We start from the raw sequence: 18,249 nt of genomic DNA on the forward strand, positions 1-18,249 counted from the left end.
AACCACAAGACAAGAACCTCTCCAAGGGGAGACACAGTGGGCCCAACCCCCCTCAAAGAAATGTGGCAGCAGCTCTCACTCCTGGGGACCATGTCCCCAGCACTGGTCTCTGGGGCCTGAAGCCCCTGCCTGGTTTGCAACTACAGCTATGGTTCAGGTGGGCACAACACCTCTGTATGTTCTCCAGAGCATGGGGGAGGGGAGGTTCACTCCCCTCCCATCACCTGGAAGGCCCCTGGGGAGACCAAACAGCCTGTTCCCCACTTGTCGCTGAGCTGCCACCCTCAGCCACTGTCATCATAGAAGGAGCCCTGAAGGAGGAGAGAGAAAGCCCTGAGAACAGCCCAGAGGACCAGGTCAGAGGACCAGAGACAGATGAACAGATGCACAGACAGACAGACAAAAGAAGGAAGGAAGGAAGGAAAAGGCAAGTTAATGCAACAGAAGGATAAAGCATACAGGAAAGGTGAAGCCAGAACAAAGACAGCCCAGAACACCACCTGCCCAGCAGTGGCTGGGCCAGGACTCGGCCGTGCTCCCCCTTGTGCTGGGACTGTCCCCTCGGTTTATAATGTATTTCTGATCCTGACAGTGATCCATGAGGCAGATATTCCGGGAAGCAGACCCGGCCAGCAGGGAGGGAATGATTTCTCAGGCTTCTTTCTTACAGGCCCGGGCTGGGGGCCAAGGGCCAGGAGGGGCGTCCTGCTATGTTCCGCTCTGGTAGGCAGTGGAAGCCTCTCATGAGCTAGGCTTCCTGGAAAAGAATAGGAAATGCAGGCCCCCTCTCCACCACCCACCTTGCCCCGGCCCCAGACATCAAACAGTCACTGGCTGGGCCCAGGCCCTGACATCAGAAGGGGAGGCTGTGGGGGACATGGTGCCAGCAAGGGCAGATTTCCTAGATCCTGGGTCAGGGGAGAGACTGGCCCCGGGTAGCACTGAGTGCACCCTGGCAAGCCAGGACTCACCCATACTTCTGGAAGAAAACCCCAGCCTTAGACAATTGTGTGGCTTCTCTGAAGGGCCAGTGCCAGTCATCAGGGTCAGCCCAGGCCAGACCAGGGACACTGTGGCAGTCCCCTCTCGGGGCTTCCCGAGGCCTGGAGCTAGAATAGACTCACACACCACCTCTGTCAATATCCCCAAGCCCCCTTCTGTCCTCTGCGCACACTTTTCTCCTGCTCTATGCAAGGGTCCTGGGGCTGCCTCCTTGCTGGACTCCAAACTCATGTGACCCCCACCACCAGTGCACACACACATGCACCTTCTCCACACTCTCACCACGGGTCACAAAGTGTCCAGGAGGAGCCAGCCACTGAGAGCCACCCAGCTCCCACCCACCTCTTACTCACCGTCCAATCTCCGAGCAGACCTTGGAGTCAGCGGCGACCGCAGCGTGGGCAAAGGCCTGGGAGCCGCAGTGGGCATGGTGGCGAGAGAGGACCACGGCGGGCACGATGATGGCTAGGGCCAGCCCCAATCCCAGAAGGACCATGCTGACCATGGCCCTGCGTCCCTGGGCCATGGCTCTGAGGTCCAGGGTGGAGAGAGAAGGCAGGTAGACAGACAGATGGGTGGATGAATGAACAAGATGGGCAGATAGACTCACAGGTGATTGGACAGATGAACAAATAGATGGAGGCCAGAGACAGACAAACAAATGGATTGACAGTCCAGATAGCTGGACAAAAGATAGTAAGAGAAGGTTGGACAGAGATGGGATTACAGACAGTGGACAGACAGGTTTACCAACGAACAGAGGCACCCAGAGGACAGGTGGGTGTATGGACGGACAGCTGGCGATGGCAGGGCTGCTGCCCGACTCTAACGCTTGCTATGAGAGGCAGAGCTGGCCACACGCCTGAACTTCCAGTTTTCAGTCCCTGTTCTTGGCCCTGGCGGGACGCCAGGGACCAGGGCGTTTGTGGGGAGTTTTCCTTCCAGAAAGGAGAAAGCAACCGCCGTTAACTCCCTCATTCCTGCAGCCTGCCCCCTGCAAGCCTTGATGATACAAACACCCCTCCTCCCCAGGGCTATCCCAACCCACGTGCTTGAGGACTTGGCGCCTACTGCCCACAAGACAGCTGGGGTTCAGGATGCCCAGAGCCCCCGCGGCCATTCTCCAGTTCCCAGCAAAGCCAGGACAGCAGGGTTCAGGCCTGCCTGCCCAGTCCCCTCCCCTGGATCAGGCTCAGAGAGACAAGGGGGCCAGAGTGGCACCCCGACTCCTGCCTTCTTGGTGTGACCCTGCCCAGCAACAGCTTGCCCTAGTATCCTCAGAGTCAGAGGACAGTGGAGATGTTTGGGACACAGAGGTAGGGCTGAAGGGGGCCAGAGACAAAGGGAGGGAGGACCTAAGGCGATGTCACTCAGGACCCGGGTTCAAGTCCCAGCTCAGCCACAGCCTAGCCAGGGAACAAGGGTGCTAGGAAGGGGTTCAGCTTCCCAATCTGCATCAAACACCCAGGACTACAAGACATCTATGTGAGGAATGCAGACAGGGACTGCACCCAGCCCTTGGCACCCACTACCCCTGGGGCCCGCTGTCCTAGAAATGCCACCATGGGCCTCCAGAGAGTAAGGCTGCCCTCCCATCTGCCTCTCTGCCCTTCCCTGGCAATGTGTCTGCTTCCCTGTGTCTGTGGTGACAGTGCCTCCTCTCCTGGGGACACTGGCCTAGGCCCTCCCTTGCCCAGACCTCAGGGTGTCCAACAGGGAGGCTGCTGGGGGAGAGGGGACCCTTTGAGTCCCCTCTTGACCAGGCTCACAGGGGCACAGGGTGCAGGGGCCACAGGCTGGACTCCCACTCACAAAGCCCCCATGCCCCCCCACCCCATATGTCCTCTATCTTCCTTCCCAGCTGAGCACTGCCCTCCCCAGGCCTCTCTACACCTCCTGGTATAGCAGAGAAACCATGCCCATTCAGCGACACAGACTGCTGGGCTCTGTCCCAAGCTTCTGGTCAGCCTGGACAGGCTCTCTAGTAGGCCCGTTCCCACAGTTGCCTTGTGGGATGGGGAGGGCTGTGGGCGCCTTTTCCTGCCCCCACTATCCCCCACAGCACAGTGACATTGCTCAACCAGGAAACAAAGTGCATTCCTGGGCCAGCGCCAGCCCACCCGCTAGGAGGCAGGGGCGGCAGAGACAGCAGGTCTGAGGCATCAGGAGTGGGACATCCCCCCTCCTCTCCCCAGCCATCATGGTCAGGCTGAGGCCAGGGTGCGAGGGCTGGAGGAACAAAGGCCCAGGAAAGGAAGGACCATCAAGGTAGGCCTGGCTAGAGATGTGGCTGGGGAGGCTTAGCTGAGAAGGGTCCTGAGTATCCATGTCTGGAGGGGAGGGGTAGGAGATGATGGGAAGGAAAGAGAGAGGAAAGCAAGTCCCTCAGCCCCTGAGGGAGGCTTCAGCTGAGCCCGTGGGGTCTGGGGAACTGGGTGCACTCTGCCCACATGTGGGAGCCCAAGGAGCTTCCCCTCCAGCAGGAACAAGACCAGCCCCTCAGGCCTCAGTCTTCTCTTCTGCAAACAGGGCTATGGCCTTTCCTCTGGCACCAAAATGAAGGCTGAGGAGGTTTGCACACCCCAGCAGCCCAGCCTCCATCCTGTCTCCGGGGGACCCCAGCGGTACTACCCTCTGGGGCTCAGGGCCCAGATTGCAGATATAAACCCCATTTCCTTGTGGGTACTTTGGAAACACCGGGTTTTCCTGCCTTGTGAAGGAGAGCCCAGACCTGGTCTCCCCTGGCCTCTGTGTCCCTGGTCTCAGGGGTTCCCCACTCATGTTCACTGGTCAGGGGGACATCTGGCCATCAGGTTGTGACACCCCTTCCCCTGCTCACCCCCTCTAGCCTTTCACAGCTCCTCACGTCAGGCATCACAACCGAGTGTAGGAGACAAGTTAGCAGACCCCAAGGGAGGGCAGGAGGGGCTGGCCTGTGGTGGAGGGGGCAGGGTGCTGTGGCCCACGGCCCCTCCAGGCCCCGCTCCTGGGCTGCATTCTCTGGCGGCCCGCCAGTCCAGCTCTGACCCTCAGGATCTGGGGACCTTTTCCAGCTCACTGTTCCCTGAGAACTGGGCCTCTTTCTGGAGCTGACCACAGCTTGAATTTCATTCTATTCTAGGTTTGTGCTTGGAAAATCCCCCGGAACCTGACTGTGACTAAGAAGTTTTGCTCCAGCCTCTTGCCCAATCCCACTCTTCAGACCTCAGGTTCACTTCCATGTGTCCTCCACAGTGTGAGCGGGGGCTCCCACCAGGCTGAAGAGGTAGCAGAGTTGATAAGCTTTTTCTGCTGGGTGCACGCTGGCCGAGTAAACTCCGGGGCTGTGACACCCCCTGGTGGTTAATGCTGGGAAGTGCCACTGTCCGGGCCAGAAAAGCGGCGACCTGGCCCCTGAGGCTCAGGGTACCGAAGGATAATGTTTGGTATGGGTCTGCCCCGCCCCTCACCCACCCTCCCACTGGGCTCTCATGAAAATTCTGAGGCTAGCTCCAGCACCTGAGGGGTAAAGACCTCTGAATCCCACCTCTTCACCCTTCCCCACCTGACAGCTCCATTTCACACACACAGGATGCTGAGGTCCAGGGATATGGGAGCCTGGCTGGCAAGGCTGCCCAGAGCCTGATGGTGTGGCCCCCATTTATTGCACTGCTTTGTCACTCACAGGGGAAGCAAATCCCCTCAAAGTCCCACTTTGGCCCCAGCGGACATCTCATCCTTAGGTCGCCAGTCAGCCTTGCCCGCCCTGAGTACTCAGTAGCCAGCAGGCTCCCCGCCTTTCCTGGAATCTGAGGCAGCTGCCCAGCCACCAGCCGTGTGGACAATGGCCTGTACCACAGCGATGAAGTTGGAAGTGACCTCAGCGTGGTGGTGCCGGGTCTTCAGGGCTGCAACCACCGCCTGGAGGTGGGAGGGGATAGAGAGGCCTCAGCAGGGCCCAAGATGCCCTGCGAACCACATAGACCCACACTGAAACACACAGGTAGTGCCATTTCTGCCCCAGCGGCCAGGAAGAGCAAGTTGGGGGCAGACGGTCCTATTGGGTCTCACCGGAGCAGGTAGACTGACTCACATCCCACAAGGGTTCAAGATGGCCCAGGCAGTAGGTGTGAAGGTATCTGCCCCAGGCAGAGGGGCAGTCTACTCCATGATGACTCAGGAGATCCAGGCCTCCCTCCCAGGACACCCTGTGACCCCCACCTTGTGACTATTTCCTTGACTCTTTACCCACCTGGTCAGTGTCTTTCTCCAGGGTCGTGGTGTTAGGCAGAAGCTGGTTGTGCAGTCGGGGCTCCTCTACTGCCCGCTTCACATCGTAGCCAAACCACAGGTTATGGATGATGGCCTGGAGGTGGCAGGGGGGGGCAGTGAGGGGGTCAGTGTGGTCCAGGGACAGGGGCTGGGGGGATAAATGGGTGATACCTACCAGCGCAGTGGCTGTGGTGATTTTCGTGCCCCCAGAGGCACCCACCACCATGCGGACCTGGCCATCCCGGCCCACGATGATCGCTGGACACATGGATGAGAGTGGCTGCTTCCCTGCGATCACCAGGTGGATGGGTGGGGACAGAGATGCTGGTCAGCTGCCTGCCCAGGACACCAGCCCTCTCCCCACCTGAGCCCCCTGCCCCACACCTGGTTTGATGAAGTTGGCTGGTGAGGGGGGCACCCCGAACTGGTTGGTGATGTTGGGGGAGCTGAAGTCATCCATTTCATCATTGAAGAGGATCCCACTGACCCGTGATCGTACCTTAGAACCAAAGCTGAAGACCAGCTGAGTCAGCCAGCTATGGCGAACCCAGCCCCACCCTGCCCAGCCCCTACCCACCCCCCAAAGCTCCAGCTCTCTCCCGGTGAGGCTGAGGGTACATGTTCTACCAAGGTGGGGCCTCAGTTCCCACAATGAAAGAGGTCGATGGAGCCCCCTTCTAGGACATGCAAGCAGCCCCCAGACCACCCAGGTCACCCGGCAGCCCCTACTAGAGGTTGATGGTGCTGGTGGCCGACACAGCGCTGCCGTCCTCTGCAACCACGGACAGGTGGGCAGTGCCACCATCATCAGGCGTGTAGAACTCAGGCTCATAGTAGGGGAACGGGTGAGTGGTATCATCAGAGATCCGGGCCCGGAGCTGGGCGGCAAAGAACTCGGAGCTCATGTTGCGGACCACCTGCCGAGACCCCAGAGCTGGCCTGAGGAGGTGGGGAGGGGGTGGGGAGGGGGCACAGGCTTGTGCGAGCAGCTCTTGGGAAGCCCCCAACATGGCCCTGACCACAACCCTCCTGCACCCTCAACATCACATGGCCCTCTGATCCCCTCTTTCCAGCCTTTGTCTGTACTGCAGTCCAGAAATTCAGTATTTATCTGTCCACCCCACAACACCCCACTCTTGCAGCATTCAATCATTCATTCATTCATGGAGCTTGTGCTGTGTGCTTGGATCAACAGGGAACAGACGTACAGATCCCAGCCCTCCTGGCAGGGAAGACCAAGGCAGGCAGGGACATGTTGAAAAGAACAAGCCAGGTAAAAGGGATAGGGAGGGATGAGGTGGGGACCAAGTGGTCAGGGAGGGCTTCTCAGAAGAGGTGATATCTGAAAAGAGCTGTGAATGTGGCCTGAGTGATAAAATGCAAAGGCCCTGAGGCAGGCCTGGAGTGATAGAGGGTGAATAGGGTCAAGGTGGTAGAAAAGGTCAACAGGGGCTGATCCTATAAGTCTTCATAAGCCCCATAAGGACTTTGGCTTTTTCTCTGAGCCACCTGGTCCTGGGACAGAAGAGTGACCACACTGGTGAGTCACAGGACCCCTCTGGCAGCTATGTGAAGGTAAAAGGGTAGAACCCAACTGGGAAGCTATGACATCAAACATCAACCATGTGAGAGATGGTAGCTGGCCCAGCTGGGAGAGAATCAATGGCCCCAATGTCTTCAATCCAGAGTGCCCATTAGCTGAGGAGATGAACACTGCAGATGGCCAATGTAGGAGACAGTCAGGAGCTTGATTTTGAACAGGTGCCCTTGGGACCCTGAAGAGCCTGTTTCAGGTGGGTGGTAGACCTACATGTGGGCAAGATCAGGCTGAGGGATAAACATGGAGCCATTAGCTTCTGGTGGCTGCTTAAAGCCATGAGTCTGGGGGCACCTGGGTGGCTCAGTTGGTTGAGCATCTGACTCTTCATTTGTGGCTCAGGTCATGATTCCAGGGTCATGGGATTGAGACCTGCATTGGGTTCTGTGCTGAGCATGGAGTTTGCCTAAGATTCTCTCTCTCTCTCTCTCTCTCTCTCTCTGTCCCTCTCCCCAGCTTGTGTGCTCTAAAACAAAAACAAAAACAAAAAAACAAAAACAAAAACAAAACAAACAAAAACTAAAAAAAAGCCATGACCCTGAATAGGGTCCCCACAGTGGTGAGGACAGAGAAAGAGGAGAGTAGATGAGACAGGAGCCAACAAGGAAGGCCCCTGGGGACTAAGCAAAGGAAATGCCTCCAGAATTTTCCAGCAACATCCCACAGGGAAAATGTTCAGCCTGAATCTACTCCTAAGAAAACACAAAGTCAAATCCAGGATGTGGACTGATTCTGCAAGATGACTGCCTTGGGCTTTAAAAATCAGCAAAAGAGCCAAGAGGCCTATTGTAGGCTAGAGACCAGAGGGGCATAAACAGCAACTGTAAGGTATGAGTTTGACGGGCTCTGGACCTAACAACCCTGGGACTGTTGGGAATACAGGTGTCTAACAGGTCAAGTCCTCTCAATGTCAGGGAGTAGGAGTCCTCAGTTTTAGGAGCGACAACCCAAAGTGTGGTATCAGTGACTGACCATCTGATACCCCAAAAAACACATGCATATTGATAAAGAGGTAGATGGAGGCAGAGAGAGAGGAAGGAAATGTGGCAAAAGCCTACAACTTTGCAAAATGAAAAGCTGAGCAAAGGAGGTGGTAAACTGTGTGAGATGCTGCAGTAGGGGGCCCAAAGGGGAAACTGAGGCTGGACTCAGGGGGCAGGGTGAGAGGTCATGGGGGGGGGGTGGAGAAAGAAGGGCACAGCCGGATGGGAGAGGACTTGAGAAAGGGACAGAGTGGCCAAGTTTGCTCTGAGCAGAAGCCAAGGAATGGGGTCAGCAGCTGAAGGTTCTGAAGCAACAAGAGTATGATTCTCGCTCCAGAATGATGTGTCTGAAAGGACAGACTAGGAACGCCAGAGGCAGAGCAGTGTTGCAGGAGAGACTTGCGGAGTCAGCAAGTGCATGAGCAGAGGAGCTGGCCTTAGCCAGGCCAAATGGCAGATAGGGGTGCGATGCAGCAGCCTCAGGGATATGAGACACCGGGTCACCGGCTGCAGTCGGGAGTAGTACAAAATGCTCATTGGGGAAAAAAAAAGAGATCCGGGAAAGCAGAAAGGCTGCTGGGCAGCTGAGAGGCACAGGCCAGTGTGAGGGAATCTGCAGGTCTACCGCGGAATGGGTGATCCGAGTAGGTAAGGAGGGTGGTGATGGGAGTCTTGATGGAGGCCCAGCCTGGATCTGGCAGTGAGTGGGTTGGGCTGTGCAGGATCCGGGTAGGGCCTAGGACACATTAGCTCCTGGGTGTGACCACAGAACCAGTGGCCAAGGCCCAGGGCATTGCTCCTCTCCCCCTCAGCCATCCTCCTCATTACCCTTGAGGGTTGCAACATCCCCATGCATTCCCCACCTCAGCACCGAACACTCCAAACCCTTCCAGGACAAGGGTACAGCCCCCAAGGTGGGAGCACAGACACAGGTAGGGGACACTAATTACTCATTGTCAAGTCTGTCATACTGTGAGCTCCGTGTGGCAGAGGGCCATCACCAGGCCATCCCAGCACATGGTAGGTCCACCACCAAAGTTGGTGGTGAAAGCATGTGTGAGGCTGGGGTGGTCCCAGGAAGCCCTCCTCGCACATCCATGGCGGGCCCTCCCGCACCCATCACGGGCCACCCCCTGCCTCTTACCTCCATCATATTGACAAACTTGGGGTCCCCAAGCAGGGTCCTCTTGGCATAGGCAAACCGGAAGGCCTCCACAATGCGGTGGTAGGTCAGACCCTTCTGTTCGGGTGTCTCCACACTCGCTGGGGAGAAGTTGTACCCTGGTTGAGCAGAGATGGGGGCATGTTAGCAGTCCCGGGGCCCTCTGCTGAGACAGCTGGGTGCCCCAGGGTAGGCTCACACCTCCCTGAATCACTTGGCCCAGCTTGAGAAGGGGAATGCTTAATAAAAACCAGTGGACACTTAGGAGGAATGTAAGAATGGAATGAGTAAGGGACCCCTGGGCCTGGGATGACCACTTAGATTTACCAGATGCGTCCTCTGGACCAGCATGGCTATTCCCACCCCAGGACACTGCTCTGTACCTTTTTAGCTCCCAACCATTCCTCCTCCTCCTCCAGCCCCTGATCATCGCCCCTCACAGCCCTGGTCACTCTGCACCGCCTCCTGCGGAGCCACGGTGGGAGGGCTCACCCTTGAGGATGTTGAGGATGAGAGCCAGCACGGGCCCACTGAGTGGGGCACTGGGCACGTAGAGCTGGGCGTCCCCGAGGCTGATGTTCAGTGGCTGCTCTATCAGCTCGGCACGGTAGTTGTTCAGGTCCTCGGTGGTCATAATGCCCCCTGCAATGAGACAGCAGCTCAATGGGTGGACACAGGGATGGGGCCCCCAATCTGAGGGGAGCACAGGACCATCACGCTGAAACCCCTGCCCACTCTTGAGGGCCCCGCTCCTCCCCCTCCCCACTGCCCCATCCGCCAGTCCCTCTGTGCTCCCTGATGATACCACCTCTCCACTGCCAGGCTCAGGCCATCTGCCCTCTATCTGTTTGCCCCACTGGCCTCCAGGTCTGCCTTCTCTCCTCTTGGCGGCCAGAGAGTCTTCTCTAAGTGGAAAGTATCTGCTCCCATCTCTCCCCTGCTCAGTCCCATCCTCCAGTGACTACTAATAGGTGGGTGAAAGGAGGCTCTTTAATTCTACAGGGAACTGGCTCCAGAAAGACCAAGTATTTATAGGCTAATTTCCTGCCTCAGTGGTAAAGGTCAACATGCTAATCACTCTCTTCTGTGTCTCTGACAAAAATAACAGCAGGAAGAAATCCACAGCTGGGGAGAGAGAGGCAGCACCAGGCTTCTTGGCTGAAAGTCATGAGAACTTGTCTCTGCTTGCAGCCCCTCCAGTGCCTCTCTCACCAAGCCCACCCTCATCCACTGTGACCCTCAGGGATAACTAAAGCTCATCCTCTCTGGGCCTTAGCCTATTCCCTCTGCCAGGAAGGCTCTTCCTCTCTCCAAGCTCATCTGTAGCTCAGGTACCACCTCCTGCTAGGGGAAGTCCCCTCAGATCTGCATTTCAATGCTTCCTCAGCTCCAGTTCCAGCCTAGACCTTCATTTACTTACAGAGGACTTTCCCTCCTGAACTGCACTGGTCTCTCAGTTTCGACCTAACCAAGATCTATGGATCTATGTGGCCTGTCACTGACTGCAGACATATCTGTGACCCCCCCCTCCCCCTCCAGGCACTGCCTGAGGGCCCAGTGCCCAGGTCGGGCAGGACCAGAGGACCTAAGTCCTCTGAGCTCTGGCTCAGAGCTCCTGCTGCTGAGTTCCTTGCCTAGGGTTCCTGAGATTGCCCACTTACCGGCCGCCTGGATGTCCTTGACAATCTGGGCTGTGAGGCTCCCGTTGTAGAAGGCCTGGGCTCCCTCCAAGGCCAGCGTCTCGTATGTGTTGGCCAGCTGCGGCATGGTCAGTCTGTCCCCCTCCCGCAGCACCTTCCCATCCCGGCAGAACACCTCACTGGGGCAGAGGGGCTCCCGTGAGGCAGGCAGGCAGGGTGGATTCGGCCAGCCATTCCCACCCAACCACACAGGAGATCAAAGGAAGGGCAGTGAGCACCTGTCCACAGGTGAGTCATCCTCTGGTGTCCAGCCAATGCTTCCTAGAGTCCCTTGCCACTCAGGACTCACAAGCCGGGACCCCAGGCACCAGGCTCAGAATGTGATCCCACACACATTGGGAAAGGCTTTTATATCCTAGACCTCATCCCTCTGCCAGTCATTCATGGCATGCAGGGACCTTGGGCCACATCTGCCCAGCCTGTGCCCCAGGGCAGGCCAGTACCCACAGACATACCACAGTGCAGGCTGTTCCTCGATGACAGCCCTGTCTTTCTCCAGGGCTGCCGCCAAGCCCTTCCCCACAGGGAAGCCCTGGCGGGCCAGCTGGATGCTGGGCTGAAAGAGGTGAGCCCAGGGCAGCCGCCCATGCCGCTGGTGGGCCAACTCATAGCCTCGGATCTCACCGGGAACTGCCACCGACAGCCCCCCTGCAGAGGGACAGGAAGACAGTTAGTGGCTCCAGTCAGGGGACATCAGGAGGGGTGTTCTCCCTCAGCAGCAACCTAGGCACAGTCTCCAGATGGGATCAGTGAGCTTTAGGAAGCAAATGGAATTGTCATATGTGGACTCCGCTGGCAAGAGTGTAGATTGGCCAGGGATATGTGACAAGGCCACAGTCCTGCTGTCCCAGGACTAGATGTCTGCCTCTGCAGGTGCTACCAGGTTTGAAATCCTGTGCCAGGCCCACAGTTGCACAACAAGACTGTGGGGAAGCCAGACCCCTACCATCTCTTAGTCTGAGCCTCCTAGCCCACAAGGCCTCTCATCCCATAAGACTCAAGGGGTCCACTGGAACCCACCAAAGTCCCCAGGGCAAGCCCAGGCCACCCTCGACACTGAGCCAGTTCCAGGGTAAGGCCTCTACCTTCCTCCCTTCTACTGTCCCAGACCCAGGACCTGAGTCCAACCCCCTGCCCTATATGTACCCTCACTGGGTTTCAGTTCCCCATCTGACCATAAAGAGTTTTGTCTCTTGCAGCTGACCTTAGAGGAGCCCACAATTCCACTGGAAACAGACTCCTGGACCCTGCTCCCCACCCACCCCCATGGCCCACTATGCCCTAAGCTGGGCACTGATACAGAAAGGCCCTTGCTCCCAGACACCTTCTTGCTTTCACCCCTGGATGACCAGGGCCATTTCAGCTACACTCAGGCTAGATGACTGCAGCTCTGGAACTACCTCTCCCATCCTGAGGTTGGGCACAAGGTTCTGAGAGCCAGGTTGTTATGGTCTGTATGTCTGCACATCTCAGAAGGTCTGACACCCGGCCCATGATTCCTGCCACCTTAAAAAAAAATGCTGCCCTGATCTTGGGCTAATAGGTCTCAGACCACCCTGCTAACCAAGGTCACCAGTGACCCCCACACTGCCAGACCAGGGTCCTCTCTCAACTTTACCTTACTTAGCCCGTCACTCCTCCAGGGTCACCTCTGCATCCCACATGCAAGGCTCTGTTAGGGTCTCCTCTGTCTACACTCACCATATTGGTGACCTCCCCCAGATCAGGGCTTCAAATTTCATGTATGTGCTGCCAGTTCTAAATTTACTCTCTGGCCTGGCCTGCTCCCCCGATGGCCTGATCTGAGGATGCACCTGCCCATGAGAAAGGCATCTCAAACTTAACACACTCAAAACCCAACTCCAGACTGTCACCCAAACCCACTCCCCCACAGCCTTGCTGGCCTCTGTTAGGGGCACCCCATGCTTCCGGGTACAGATCAAAGACCAGGGGTCATCCAGGACTCTTGGTATAGGAGTTGGTGTCACACCCGACCTCTCAGCAAATGCACAGGCTCCACCTTCTAGGTTTGTTGAATACCAACCACCTCCCAACACCCTCATCTCTCCGTGGTCATCGTGGTGACCTCCTGACGGGTCACCTGATGGGCAGGCGGCTTGCTCCCTGCCTCTTCTGCAGCTGCCCAAGGGGTTCAGCCAGACATAGGCCAGATCTACCCCCACAAACACCCCAGGGGCCACTGCTACCTCTCTTGGACAAGAGACAGGGTCTTCACAATGACCCATAAGGTCTGACACCACCTGAGCCATTCTGACCCTGGGGTCGCCCATTGCAGCCTTGCTAGTTCCCGCAGTTCTCTGTCCCATCTTCCCATGTGGGTCACTTGCTCTTCCCCCAGACACCTGCACAGCTATCCTCACCCACTCCAGACCCTGGGTCTTTGCCCAGACATTTCCCCCGTGACCAGGCTACACTTGGTGAACTGCACGCCTTCCAGCCCTTCCCACCTCTGCTGTTCTGGTACCACCTGGCTTGGCTGGTCCACGGATTTTATCTGTTGCCTTTGTTTTGTCCCCAGGCTTGGGGAACAACCCCTGACATTTTAAGAGATTCCCAATAAGTCCTCGTTAAATAAGTGAATTCCGAGCATCCACAAGGTGCTAAGTCTGTAAGATTCCAGCAATCACACTGAATGATTTCATTTCTACACATTCTGAGTCTCCCAGGGGATATAAAAATTCAAAGAGGCTGTATGTTGGAGGAGACTCCAACGGGGCTGCTCACAGGGCCTCACCCAGGGCCCTGGCCCGAGGGGCAGAGCCTGCAACTGGGGATCAGACCTGCTATGGCCAACAGCCCCCTCGTCCTGCCTCTAATCTCCTATCCTGCTTTCCTCCTATCCTCCTTTTGGGTCCTTGGAGCAGCAACCCCTGCTGGCCACTGGCTTCCCCTCAGCTGCATGGGGAGTTTGGGGGCCTCTTCTCTGCATGAAGGCCTTGTTAAAAAAGATAGACTCGACTGCGTTTTTGGAGCTATCTCCACAAAATGAACGAATAAATGAAAGTCTTGGATGCCTTTGAAAAATTCAGGACTTTGACAGCCCACGTTCAATTTGGGTCTCAGCACCATCCAGCTGTGTGACCTCAGTTGGTTTGCATGACTTCTCTGGACCTATAAAATAAGAATCAACACAGCGCTTCCCCTGACTCCCAAGCATACAGGGAGGATTCAAGGGGCCCATTGGTGAAAACAGCTAAGCAGCATGCTGGCCCCAGTGCCCCCCGATATGTGCAAGCTGTTGAAATAATAATTATTCTCTCCATGCCCTAGCACCCTGGAGAGGCCTGAGTGGAAATAACAGAAGCTCCATGTCTTCACCCTCGGGAGGGTGTTGTCGGGCCAGGAAGGGCTGGATGGGAAGGGTGCACATCAGCACTGCCAGAATTGTCGCCAGCATCAGACAGGGGCATGCCCATGCCTTCCCGGCAGCTCACCCCAGCTCTGCGCCCACACCTGAACTTGCACCTCACCTTTCTGTGACTGCTCCGGGCTGTTAAACATGCCTTCGGAGGCCAGCCCAGGGGCCACCTCACGGGCGTTGATGATCTCAACTTTTCCTAGAAGGAGAAGAAGGTGGGCAGTCCGGACCAACACCAACCCCTCACCCCGTGTGAGCCCAGGGGCCACCCGGCTCTGCTTGCCCCCGGCCCACGTCCAGTCTGAGATGGACAGCCCCTGCCAATTACCTCCCCTACTCCCCGTGGGCACTCACGCGTGGTGCTGTTGTAGATGGTGAGGAACAGGCCGCCCCCGATGCCCATGCTGTGGGCGTTCATGAGCCCCACACACAGCAGGGCCGCAATGGCAGCATCCACCGCCGAGCCACCGTCCCTCAGCATGTCCCTACCGGCAGCAGGTGGTGGGGAGTGAGCACCTGCGGGCTCCCCAACCCCCCGACACATGCACACTGCCACCCAACTCCACCCTTTCTGGCCACCCTGCCCAAAGGAGGATGGAAGAGGAAACCGTAGTTTTGGTTTTTACATGTCACTCTAAGACCAATGGGCTTATATGTTCTTCCTTTCAAGCAAACAGATGTGCATGACGTTTATAAAAGAAAGAAAACGGAAAAACGTTACTTTTTATTAGCAACCTTCTTTGTCTGTTTATGTCTTTTGGGAACTGATCTTTGTACATAATGTGAGATAGGGGTCTAAAATAGCATAAAACAGCAGTTTATCCAAAGGGACAGAGGTCTGAGGAAAGGGACCCAGCTGGGCACCAGGAAATCCACATCCTGCTCTTGGAGTCAGTGTCCCCTTCTGCCCTGACCAGAGGCTGCTGTGAAGGTCCAAGGAAAGGACAGGCAGCTCCATGTGCATCAGACACCCCTTGTCCGGGTAGCTCGTGTACAGACGGGGAAACTGAGTCTCAGAGGGATGAGGATCTTGCCCAGATCCACTTCCAGTGGTCCTCCTGTATACCCACGCCCTGCCTGCTCACCTCCCGATCTCTGAGCAATACTTGGCATCTGTGGCCACAGCTGCCCTGGGGTAGACGTGGCTCTGTGGCTTGGAGGTCAAGAGCAGGCAAAGGCACAGGATGATGATGAAGATCACTAGGACCACGGCCAGCAGGGCCAGCACCACATACCGCTTCTTCATGGCTCTGCAAGTACCTGTTGTTTGGGGTCAGGGGGGAGGGCTGGTGGTTAACAGGGTCAGGGGACTGCCACTGGCCTGGCCTTGGGCACATCCTGACCCTCACCACACAGAGCACAGCCAATAGTCAAGCCTCAGAAACATGTCCCTGGGGGCACCTGGGTTGCTCACTCAGTTGGTTAGGCTTCCAACTTCGGCTCAGGTCATGATCTCACCATTCATGAGTTCTAGCCCCGCATGGGGCTCTGTGCTGACAGCTCAGAGCCTGGAGCCTGCTTCAGATTCTGTGTCTCCCTCTCTCTCTGCCCGCCCCCCCACCCCCGCTCATACTCTGTGTGTGTGTGTCTCTCTCTCAAAAATAAATAAACATTAAAAAAATTTTTTAAAAGAAAAAAATATGTCCCTTTGTTTCCTTCCAGCCCCCGGCCACTTGCTCTGCCAGAAACTCCCAGCCCCATTTCTCCCTTCCTAAATTGCCCTGCTTATCCTCAAGGCCCCATCCCAGTAAAGACCCCATGTCCAACAGAAATCTCTCCTGGGAGCCCCCAGATTCCATGTGTCCCACAGTCAGAGCCACTGCCAAGCAGGGAACTCTACCGGGAACAAGCTTGGCCTGATCCCTTCTGTGACCCCCACCTCAGCCCAGAGCCAGACACCATCCATGGGCCCCCAGAGTGGCCTGCCACAGACTGTGGGGTTCGGCTTCCATTGTACCCTCAAAAAGGACACCCACAATCTCCTTGTAAAATTGTCAGACAAGCTGCCATGGGGCAGGGGCCTACCTTTCTCAGCAGATGGAAGCCCCACACCTTGCCTGGGGAGGTGGCCACAAAAGCGGGGAGGGCTTGGCTGAAACAGCTAAGGAAATAACTGGGGTCTCCCTCACAGACAGTAGGAGCCGGTGTCCACAGAATCTGCTCCAGACAGACACCTCGATCAGGCAGCCTCTTTGCTCTCCTGAAAATCAAGATAGTGTACCTGAAACAGGCCTCCCCAGGGATGTCCTCCCCAGGGAGCTCTGTGAGGTTCCTCTGACCCAGATGAACTCTGGAGTCGAAGAGGAGGCTGTCCGACTCTCCCACATTTGTGTGAAATCTCCAGGCACAGCCGAGAGGGGGTTTGCCCAGAGCAAGGCCCGAGTTCGGTGGTGTGAGTGTCATATGACAAAGTGGTGAAGCCCACGTGGGCCAGGCCAAGGAGACGGGGTATGCAGGCTCTCAAGCCAGCTCGTCCCATCTGAGTCTTGCCCCTCGTCTGATGTGGGACCTTGGGCAAGTCACTGACTACCTGTCCAGTGGGAATGACAGAGGCATCCTGCTTGGGGATGTTGTAGAAATGAAGTGGATTGGAAAGCGTGAAGTGCTAGGTGAGTGTTGGCTATAATTGCCATCAGCTAGTAGGGTGACGCCCTGGAGGCCGGCGGTGCAGAAGGAAGCTGGTCAGCCACCTGCTCACTGTTTCCCTGTTGACTCCTTTCCAGGCCATGCAGGGAGGGACAGCAGTGAGCCTTTGGGCTCCTGTGGCGGTGACAGCGGACAAGGGGTATGACCCCCACAAGGAAGGAGAGGTGTGAGGACAGTGGCAATCTCCATTATCTCCAAAAGGTGAGTGTCTGCCAATAAGCCCCAGGTTGGGATGCCTCTGGTTCACCTCGTCTCTGTTCAGAGGGTCTGAGCTCCCGGGCCAGACACAGTGTCCCAGAGATGGACTAGGAGTGGAGTCTCACTTGCACGGAGCCTGGGAGGGGATAGCCCTCCCACATGGGGGGCCTCCAGAAGCCAGCATGGAAGGGCTTTCCCCTCCCAGGCTCAGTGGGCAGCCACACAGCAGACCACCACCCTACGTCCCCAGTGGGATTCAAGCCAGCCTTTCTTCTCCATGTTGACTGTATCCAGGCACCACCCTTTGAAGGCTGGACTATAAAGCCTACTCCCTGCACTCCCTCCTGTCAGTATCACCTGCTCCTCAGTCCTCCAAAAGGCAGCAGAAGGCTCTCTCCAAAGTGCCAACCAGGACTTTCCCCCTACCACTGCTCCAGGGGATAGTCTATGCCCCTGGAGCACACCCTAGAGGCTGGGTCAGGGTTAAGGATTCCCAACAGAGACAGCTACGCTGGGAGGTGTGAGGGGCCTTGGGAGCTGGGCCGGGAACATGTGGGGTCTGTTTCCAGACACAGAACTTTCCCACCACATGTGGTGGGGGTGGGTGGGGCAGGACAGAAACCAGTGACTCTCTTCCCAGCATGGGCACAGGCACACTTGCCAAGGAGGCCCCCCAGTCCTTGCCCGTGGGACACCTTGGGGACATTGTCTCATTTCTCCTGGGCTTGCGGCTGTGAGGTGAGACCGCCCCCCTCACGGCCCTCCTTTCTCCCCTCAGGTCCCTGTGGTGATCCAGACATGACTTCCTAAGGTCTGTACTCCAGCCTCCCCTATCCATCCATCTGTCCGTCCATCCATCCGTCTACCCAAGGACCCAAGTGGGTTTCCAGAGGGACAGGGGGCACCCAGCAAGGTTCAGACTGCCAGGAAGTATGGGGAGGGGTGGGCAGTACTGACCCCCATCCCTCCTCCCTGGCCAGGGCAGCAAAGACACCAGCCCAGACCCTGCAAGCAGACATCACCAGCCCTGCGGAAGACACCCTGCTGGGGACTGGGCTTCCGTTTCCCACCCCCCCCCACACACACACACCCCACATTTTTCCCAAAGACTCACTAAAAGAATGTCCAAGCCCAGAGGTCTGGCTCTCACCCAAATCAGTGTCAGGAAGGGAAACTGAGGCCAGAGAGTAGGTGGGGCACAGCATTTGGCCTCAAACTCCCACACCACTCCTCATGACCCTCATGGGCTTACCTGAGGCCCGGAGCTGGCAGGGGCCCAGGAAAGCTCCTGGTCCTCGGAAGAAGCTCTAGGCTGGGACACGGCCAGATTT

At 57.0% G+C, this 18,249-nt stretch overlaps 2 protein-coding genes across 11 annotated transcripts in view; both read right to left on the reverse strand.

Annotated features, from left to right (window-relative positions):
- Window positions 1-4,404, reverse strand: part of GGT5 (gamma-glutamyltransferase 5) — a 45,757-nt gene extending 41,353 nt beyond the window's left edge. Inside the window, exon 1 of one of the 2 annotated variants that reach the window (XM_078435672.2) lies at window positions 1,356-4,404. In XM_078435672.2, coding sequence (XP_078291798.1) covers window positions 1,356-1,528 — 173 coding nt within the window. In that variant the 5' untranslated portion in view covers window positions 1,529-4,404. The remainder of the gene's footprint in view (window positions 1-1,355) is intronic. The other variant, XM_060612566.3, reaches the window with a different exon arrangement.
- Window positions 4,405-4,584: 180 nt separating this feature from the next.
- Window positions 4,585-18,249, reverse strand: part of GGT1 (gamma-glutamyltransferase 1) — a 33,314-nt gene continuing 19,649 nt past the window's right edge. For 6 of the 9 annotated variants that reach the window (XM_081790723.1, XM_081790721.1, XM_081790725.1 and 3 more), the window contains 12 exons: window positions 16,100-16,274; window positions 15,160-15,334; window positions 14,429-14,559; window positions 14,187-14,273; window positions 11,151-11,343; window positions 10,657-10,814; window positions 9,488-9,637; window positions 8,978-9,114; window positions 5,983-6,170; window positions 5,638-5,765; window positions 5,234-5,541; window positions 4,585-4,902 (listed from right to left, as the gene is read on the reverse strand). In XM_081790723.1, the coding sequence (XP_081646849.1) occupies window positions 4,756-4,902; window positions 5,234-5,541; window positions 5,638-5,765; window positions 5,983-6,170; window positions 8,978-9,114; window positions 9,488-9,637; window positions 10,657-10,814; window positions 11,151-11,343; window positions 14,187-14,273; window positions 14,429-14,559; window positions 15,160-15,320 (1,788 nt within the window). In that variant the 5' untranslated portion in view covers window positions 15,321-15,334; window positions 16,100-16,274 and the 3' untranslated portion in view covers window positions 4,585-4,755. The other 3 variants (XM_078435673.2, XM_081790727.1, XM_081790728.1) reach the window with 3 other exon arrangements.

Source organism: Panthera onca, chromosome D3 (genome assembly GCF_046562875.1).
Source record: "Panthera onca isolate mPanOnc1 chromosome D3, mPanOnc1 haplotype 2, whole genome shotgun sequence".
In the NCBI taxonomy this organism is placed as follows: domain Eukaryota; kingdom Metazoa; phylum Chordata; class Mammalia; order Carnivora; family Felidae; genus Panthera; species Panthera onca.